The sequence below is a fragment of the Eurytemora carolleeae genome, unplaced genomic scaffold (assembly GCF_000591075.1).
Source record: "Eurytemora carolleeae unplaced genomic scaffold, Eaff_2.0 scaffold115, whole genome shotgun sequence".
Taxonomy (NCBI): Eukaryota; Metazoa; Arthropoda; class Copepoda; order Calanoida; family Temoridae; genus Eurytemora; species Eurytemora carolleeae.
In genome coordinates this window covers 90415-98874 of record NW_019396189.1, presented here as the reverse complement: position 1 = coordinate 98874, position 8460 = coordinate 90415, and the positions used below count along the sequence as shown (strand labels likewise).

General features: G+C 32.3%; 3 protein-coding genes across 3 annotated transcripts; all 3 read left to right on the top strand.

The window, feature by feature from the left end:
• The first annotated feature begins 498 nt into the window (after nucleotides 1-498).
• LOC111697672 (F-box/WD repeat-containing protein 5) lies at nucleotides 499-1590 on the top strand. Its single transcript, XM_023467752.1, has 3 exons — nucleotides 499-606; nucleotides 736-813; nucleotides 1371-1590. Exons 1-3 carry the CDS (start codon nucleotides 547-549, stop codon nucleotides 1548-1550), a joined length of 318 nt encoding a protein of 105 aa, XP_023323520.1. The 5' UTR covers nucleotides 499-546; the 3' UTR covers nucleotides 1551-1590.
• A 151-nt stretch (nucleotides 1591-1741) lies between these two features.
• On the top strand, nucleotides 1742-3290 carry LOC111697663 (autotransporter adhesin BtaF-like). The gene is made up of 2 exons (XM_023467739.1): nucleotides 1742-1748; nucleotides 2500-3290. The coding sequence occupies exons 1-2, from the start codon at nucleotides 1742-1744 to the stop codon at nucleotides 3288-3290; spliced, it is 798 nt and encodes a 265-aa protein (XP_023323507.1).
• Nucleotides 3291-3570: 280 nt separating this feature from the next.
• Nucleotides 3571-6875, top strand: LOC111697662 (mucin-2). The gene is made up of 3 exons (XM_023467738.1): nucleotides 3571-4218; nucleotides 5033-5069; nucleotides 6301-6875. The coding sequence occupies exons 1-3, from the start codon at nucleotides 3607-3609 to the stop codon at nucleotides 6765-6767; spliced, it is 1116 nt and encodes a 371-aa protein (XP_023323506.1). The 5' UTR covers nucleotides 3571-3606; the 3' UTR covers nucleotides 6768-6875.
• Nucleotides 6876-8460: the final 1585 nt, after the last annotated feature.

Here is an 8460-nt window from a genome sequence, read left to right as displayed (position 1 = left end):
AAAATTTATAGATTTTAATATGAAATGTGTACGATAAGTAATCTATATGTAATGTACTTTGCTTGTCTTGGGCGTTTTTTGTCCGTTTGTATCCAATAAACGTCAAAACGGCTGAACAGACCGGGCCCAAATTTAGTGTAGGGCCTCACATAAGCTTAGCTAGGGAAGGTTTATGAATGATCAGAATTACAAAAATTGTCTCCAAAAAATAAAATTTTTCGTAAAATTTTTGAAGCTCAACAAAAGAAAAATAGTAAATCCGCCTAACTTTTTTATTTTTGTTTTATCGATGCTGAAAGATTTAGCATAGTATTATAAATATGTGTTTCAGGAAAGTGATCAGTTTCTTCTCTTTTTATAAAAAGTGTTTAGATTATGATAACTTTTTATTATGAATGATTTGCGTGTTTAGGGAAATGTGAAGCAAGTTTTTTAAAGGGAGTGACCTCCTAATGTGTCGTAATAATAACAAATATATATATATATATTTTTAGATACATTTACGTGAATCTTCGTCCCTGGCCTCGAGGCTATCCTATCCTTGACATGTTTGATCCTCCACCTGCCGGCCTCCAATCCGAGCTCATAGTGCTAGATCTAGCGAAGGTTGGACTGTTTTAAAATAACTTATTTTGATAATTCAAAATTAATTTGTTTAAGGAGAAAATATGGAGAAAGTTCAAATTATTTTGCAGATAAAGAATATTATTTTAATTAAAAGTTTTAAATATTTAGATGAAAGTAGTTGGTAGATCTAATCCTTTGCAGAGAATATTTACCCCTGCTGATATGTGTAAACACTGCCCTGTTCAGGTTAGTTACAGGGTAACCCACAAAACATGAGACTTTTTTGACGACCTAAAACTCTAAAAATATAACGATCTCATGGGTGAATTTTGTACTTTTAAATAATTCATTAAATGATTTGAAAAAAATGGAACAAGTGTTTAGTTGCAATGAACCATGCGTGTAGGAAAAACGACTGATTAAGTTACTTAAGGTCGTCTCTGAAGTCTCAATCTGTGTGAGTAATTCTGCATATTATCAACAGATTTAATTGGAATCATAAACACAAACTTTAAACGTGTAAACATCTATATCTACTGTTTATAAAAGCGAATAATTTAAAATATTTTTTTAAAACTCAATGGAAACATTTAAACAGCAATTTCACTCACATATTAAAGGCAGTCTTTCTCTAATATTTCAGTCTGTGGCCACTTTGCATTCAGTTTCTCACATTAAGACCCTGGCAGAAGATACAACCAAAAAACTACCCAAAAAAAAGCATCGGTTAGTCCCCTTTAGCCCCCCCCCCGCCCTCCCCCTCCCTCAAAACTTCTATTTTACGTTGTTTTCATACTGTATAGGTAACCCATGAACATGTGTTTACTACGGTTGGAGACTATGGTATAGTTGTGGACCGGCATCACGGCGTCGAAATCTCTCGTCTTGAACACCCTGATGTAACTATATGTGTTGGTAACCCTCATGCTCAGGGTTGTGTTGTAACTGGCGGAGAAGATGGTGTTATAAATGTTTGGAACTAAACAATTATCATTTTCTAGAAAATAAACTATTTAAAAAGTATTTAGAAATATTTGTTCTGAAGAAAAATTCCTAATTCGTATTTTTTTTTAAAAAAAAGGGATATTAAGAGAATACTGTAGCGTTTTTTAGAACAGTGCGGACAAACTTATCATTTGGCATTTTTATTAAATGGATTATCAATTACAATAGAATGAGAAGTAAACCTTGATGATGTAAACCTTTGATATTTCAAAATTAGACTTTTTGATCCAAAAGAATTCATAGTTTGAAATATCAAAGGTCTACAACATTGGGTTGCAAAAACCAAGAGAATTAAAAACGTGAGTTTGTTGCAAGAACTCAGCTCCTTTATTCAGAATTGCATACTGCATATGTTTGTGTCTTTTTAAATATATAGTATTATTTAATGTCCTCTACACTAAAAATCGGTTAGAACTGGGCCATTTTTGACACCAATGACGTTAAGCATAATATCTTCAGAATCCGAATTTGATATTCTATTTTCAATTCATCAACATCAGTTCGGAGAAAAAGTTTTGTAGATCCTAATTCTAGAATTTTCCAGAATATTTTTAGTAATTTATTTTTATTGATTACGGAGAAACATTATTTGACTAAAGCTTATTAGATTGTAAATAATAAATTGATAAGAGCATCGATTTATAAATTCCAAAGAAACAAATGTACACAAATTTCTTCATAACACTAGAGGCTGACATTTTTGACATCACCACTGCAGAGGATAATAAGACATCCATTGAAGATAATAAGACAACCATTGAAGATAATAAGACAACTATTGAAGATAATAAGACAACCGTTGAAGATAATAAGACAACCATTGAAGATAGACATCCATTGAGGATAATAAGACAACCATTAAAGATAATAAGACAACCATTGAAGATAATAAGACATCCATTGAAAATAATAAAACAACCATTGAAGATGATAAGACAACCATTAAAGGTGATAAGACAACCACTGAAGATGCTAAGACAACCATTAAAGATAATAAGACAACCATTAAAGATGATAAGACATCCATTGAAGATAATAAGACAACCATTGAAGATAATAAGACAACCATTGAAGATAATAAGACATCCATTGAAGATAATAAAACATCCATTGAAGTTAATAAGACATCCATTAAAGTTAATAAGACATCCATTAAAGATAATAAGACATCCATTGAAGATAATAAGATGATCACTGAAGATAATAAGACATCCATTGAAGATAATAAGACATCCATTGAAGATAATAAGACATCCATTGAAGATAATAAGACATCCATTAAAGTTAATAAGACATCCATTAAAGATAATAAGACAACCACTAAAGATAATAAGACAAGCATTAAAGATAATAAGACAACCACTAAAGATAATAAGACAACCATTAAAGATAATAAGACGATCACTGAAGATAATAAGACAACCATTAAAGATAATAAGACAACTATTAAAGATGATAAGACAACCACTAAAGATAATAATACAACCACTAAAGATAATAAGACGACCATTGAAGATAATAAGACAACCATTACAGATAATAAGACGATCACTAAAGATAATAAGACAACCATTAACGATGATAAGACAACCACTAACGTAAATAAGACAACCATTAAAGATAATAAGACAACCATTGAAGATAATAAGACAACCATTGAAGATAATAAGACAACCATTGCAGATAATAAAGGTATAATTATTTATTCTTGCTTTTAAATCTAATTTATTCTTGGAAACTAACAGATTTACACAAATATAGTTTTTAAATAAGTAAGTAAGTATGTATGCATTTATCCATTGTTTCTAGTTGACAATTACATGAGATTTCAACTTTTGAACTCTTTGTGTAATTTCATATTTACACTAGTATTAAAGATAATCAAAATAAAGAGCTTCTGCTACATCCGGATGTATTTACTAATCTCCGGCTTACAAAATATCTAGGCAAATTAAACTGATAAGGCATTTATTATAAAGAGTGATGAGCTTCACACATATCTCAGTTGACTATAAACCTTAACCACTCCAAAAAATGCTGTTCCTCTTAGTCTCTCTCTTAGTAGCAAGTGGCGAAGCCCGTCCAGCAGATCCAGCTCCTCAATGGGGAAACCTTACTGTGGTTTGCCCTGACAACCCAGAAGGATTCTTGCTATTTGTTCCTCATCCATTTGACTGTACAAAATACTTTGTCTGTGTAGATAATGCCCCTGTACTTATGAGCTGCGCTCCACCTCTCTACTTTGATCCTAACATTAAAAACTGCAATTGGCCTGATCAAGTAGACTGCACCCAGCACGAGACTGATGCCCCAACTGATGCTCCCACTGATACCCCAACTGATGCACCAACTAATGCTCCCACTGATACCCCAACTGATGCACCAACTGATGCTCCCACTGATGCCCCAACTGATGCCCCAACTGATGCTCCCACTGATGCACCAACTGATGCCCCAACTGATGCTCCTACTGATGCCCCAACTGATGCTCCCACTGATGCCCCCACTGATGCCCCCACTGATGCACCCACTGATGCTCCTACGGATGAAACCACTGATGGTCACCCAACACACCCATCACACCCTACACATCCATCACACCCAACAACCCACCCTCACACTACTCATCCCCACCCCACTCACCCATAATTTTTTCATTGAAGAAACTCATTCTGTAATTACTACAAAATTGTATTTCAAAAACCACTCCAATTTCTGTCTTCTGTAGTTTCATCAGGATGATTATTTTTAAACAGTCGTGTATGTTTAGAATGTCAATAAAATTTTATTACTGGCAATTATTTTATTCTAGAATTTATAATACTTTGAAAGATTTTACTGAAGGTTTTCTGTTAATATGTCAAAAAGCAGGCACTTAAAGATTTTATTGTCTTTTATTATGAAATCAAATTTCATTTCTCGTATCATAATATAAAATAATTCCATGGTTATTTCCCATTATATAAAATGTTGTATGATAGCAAAGGATTATAGAGTAAACTGTGGTATTTTTAACTGTGATTCTCTGATAAAATTCATGAGCAGAGTTAGCATTGATCTTTGTTCATCTCAACAACTCATTCTAAGGTTAAATGGTAATTTTCCAGTAAAAAAATATTCCCTTGTTAACTTATAAACTAGAAACTACAGGAGAATTTCTACTGTTAGAATTGTGAATAAGGATTGTATGAGATTGGTGAATGGAACTAAAGAAGTTTGAAACGATATTAGATAAGAATTTTGCAACATGTTGAACAAAGTCACACTCTCTAGACTTTTACACAATTATCAGTGGAATATATATCCAATATATACCGAATTTATACCGAATATATACCGAATACATACGGAATATATACCGAATATATACCGAATACATACCGAATATATACCGAATACATACCGAGCATATACCAAAAAATTATTTAGAGGTAAGACTAACTATGTTTTGCAAATTTAGGGTTGCTCTAAAGTTGTTGATATGGAACAGTACATGGGTTAGATTTCATATAACTCTGGAGTAAATCCAATCTGATGGTTATTTCCCATTGCATCTACTTTCTCCAGTAAAAGTTGGATTATGTCCGGATCAGGTTGGATTTACTCCAGAGTTATATGAAATCTAACCCATGTGTACTGTCCCATATCAACAACCTTAGAGCAACCCTAATCGAAACATCGAAACAATCCAGAGTATGTTTGAGTGCATTTGAGTGTGCACGGAGGGGTCCATTTTCGAATTTTTTTAAAAAACATTCCACGGGCAACGTCGGGAACTTCAGTCAGTATATCATATAAGATTATCAAAAACTTATCATAATTTAAATTGAGTTGATTGAGTTAATGCTAGTTAGATCATTGGCAATGCAGACTGAGTTTACATGTATGTGTAATCATTGGCATTATATTAGATTGTTTAAGAGGTGTTAAAATGGTTTTATGGTTTGATTTTATAAACGGTGTTTTGATGATTTAACCCTACAGAAGCATTATTGGTAATTCAAAAATCCTGAGAATAATCAATGAATTATATTGAAGACGACCCCAGAGACAGAGCTTTATTATTCGCATTACCGCGAAAAATCCCAGATTTGGTCATCTTCCTAAACCCATGCATCTCAAATTTTCTCCTTAGATTTAATTGTTTATTTTGCTGATTTTATTCTTTTTAGTGCTTGTATTCATAATTTATAGTTTACTTTGTATTTATGTAATTATTTTTAGCTGTGATCATTTTATATTATGTGTGATATAATTTATCTTTTCGTTTTATGGTACTCATTGGTTATAAATGTTCCAAGTGAACCATTGAGGTCGTGTTTTATATGCACCATGCATGGGTTAGAGGTCGGATTAATAATGTCATGCATTGAGGCTGAAGAAGGTCACATCCTGTGAAACATTTAAAATCTACTCCCAAACATTCTGCAAACGTAAATTCAATTTAAATCAGATGTCTAAATGTTTTTTTTTCAAATAAATATTTTTTAAATTGTTTTAAAAGTTTCTATCTTGACTTTAGATAATAATTTTAACAATAAAATCAAAATTTTTCGTATTTTCTCTTTAGTGTCGGCAGATGTATTTTAAAAGTCTTCAACTCTTTAAGTTTGAATATTGTTAGTTTTAGAATAATGTTGTACAATTTAAAAGTACGCTATTAATACTAATTCAGATGTAAAATGTAATCTGTGGATAATAAAAATGCAGGCAACCTAAACTGATAAGAATTTATATTATATAATTCAGCAGTTTCACACAAAGAACAGTTGATTATAAGACTTAATCACATAAGAATGCTGTTCCTCCTAGTCTCTCTCCTGGCAACTACTGGTGAGGCCCGTCCATCAGCTCCTCAATGGGGAAACAATACTGTGGTTTGTCCAGATAGCCCAGATGGGTACCCAGTATTTATTCCTCACCCTCATGACTGTACAAAATACTTTATCTGTGTTGGTAACACTCCTGTACTTATGAGCTGTGCTCCACCTCTCTACTTTGATCCTAACATTGACAACTGCAACTGGCCTTATAATGTAGACTGTACCCAGCACGAGACTGATGCACCAACCAATGCTCCAACTGATGCACCCACTGATGCACCAACTGACAATCCTACTGACGATCCAACTGATTCTCCCACTGATAATCCTTTTAATGATCCTTTTGATGCTCATTCAATCATGATTATCTAAGAGTGCCATTAAGTAACATTGATGTTTCTTTACAATAGTAATGAAATTATTTAATTGGTCATTATTTTATTTTAACTGAAGACTTAAATAAATTGCAAAATTGGTTTACATTTATTGGTTTCCTGTAATGTTTTTACATTGATATGTAATCATCTTAATTTTTTCAGGAAAGCTTTAATATGCAGTGAGTTAAAATAACTAAGTTATATTGGTCATTTCTGAAAATATATTAAAGCTTTTGGTTGAAATCAAGAAAAAGACAATATTGACTTTAAATGTCCTAAAAATAAGTTGTACTGATTCAAAATATATGATCTTCAAAGTAAGAAACTCCATCAGGCGCCCCTCCTGGACAAATATTTGTTCCCTTTCTACTCTTTACCTTTTTTATGATACTATTGTGCACTTTATCATTCTTACTCACTTCATAGTGAATTTCATAATGAATGTGCTATAAAGTAACCATCGTTAAATTAGCTGTACATCGTAGCACGTTAACCCTATTCCTGCTGGGGGGGGGGTCAATTTGGCCCCCCCCCTGTAGTTTTTTTTTACATAACTCAAAAAGTATTGGTCTGAGGCTGTTGAAATTTTCTGACTTTTCTTACATACCCAAAGCCCTTCCTTTAGGCCTAAAACCGGGCTTTAATACTAACTGCCTGAGTCCTCAGGCACACTGCCTGATTGACTGCTTTTGCCTGTAACAAACTAAATCTTTGTTTTGACCCACTTTCACTTGTCAGATTTTGATAAAATTTAGCTTTTTGGAAAGCCTATGACATAAGGAAACGGATTGCACAAGTTTTGCGAAAAAAAATTGCAAATTTTTTGCAAACAACCTGTCAAAGGAAATTTGCAAATTTTTAGTTTTTTCTTGATTAAAAATCAGGTTATTTAAAATTTTGCAAAAATTTTTGCATATTTGAAATGGCATGGTCAAGGGCTTTTCAAAAATGTATAATTTTTCATTTTTTGGACAATTATTTTTTTGCAAACATTTTTACTATGTAACTAGATTTTGCGATAAAAAATTCAATTTTTGCAAATTTGCAATTTTTTTTTCAGATTCTAAAAGTAGAGCACAAGAGCTTTCTAATGATGTATCATTTATCATATTTGGACATAAAACATGGGATTTAGAGGGGGGGGGGTCAAATTGACCCCCCCCCTAGCATATCCTGGTTTTCAAGTACCCCAGCAGGGATAGGGTTAAGGGTTTAAAAAGTTTTGATTGGTTCACAGGTTTTCTAAAAAAATTAGGATATTTCCAAAATATATTTTTTTCAATTGAAATCAAAATAAAATTGAAATTAGCTTTATATTTTAAATTCTAAATTCTGCTTGTTAAAGCTTATTTGATTTTTGATTATCCATTTAAATAAGTACACAAACGTTTCATAAATTACCTATAACTATTATTTTGGCATGACGTGCTATAAAGTTTTTGGACTTACAAATCAATATAACAGTGTTATAGATATGTATTAACGACACACCAAATTGCTGTAGACTTCTTCTGTTTATTTCTACAGATAACTTTACTTTAATAGTATTTTGTAAAAATTAAAGTCAAGCAGCATAAAAAATATTAGCTCGGTAGCACTTGTCCTCCTTCACAGAACAATTCGGTTCATTTAAAGTACCTGGCAAACTAAAACTAGAGCAAGTTGTGGAGTTTACATAAAGACTGTTG

Excerpts from the sequence above, each read along its gene's own strand:
- LOC111697672 (XM_023467752.1), top strand. The coding sequence starts at position 547 with ATGTTTGATCCTCCACCTGCCGGCCTCCAATCCGAGCTCATAGTGCTA. Across the intron at positions 607-735 it reads TAGTGCTAGATCTAGCGAAG|ATGAAAGTAGTTGGTAGATC; the intron begins GTTGGACTGTTT and ends TTAAATATTTAG. Across the intron at positions 814-1,370 it reads GTAAACACTGCCCTGTTCAG|GTAACCCATGAACATGTGTT; the intron begins GTTAGTTACAGG and ends CATACTGTATAG.
- LOC111697662 (XM_023467738.1), top strand. The coding sequence starts at position 3,607 with ATGCTGTTCCTCTTAGTCTCTCTCTTAGTAGCAAGTGGCGAAGCCCGT. Across the intron at positions 4,219-5,032 it reads ATCCCCACCCCACTCACCCA|GGTTGCTCTAAAGTTGTTGA; the intron begins TAATTTTTTCAT and ends TTGCAAATTTAG. Across the intron at positions 5,070-6,300 it reads TGATATGGAACAGTACATGG|AATTTATATTATATAATTCA; the intron begins GTTAGATTTCAT and ends TAAACTGATAAG.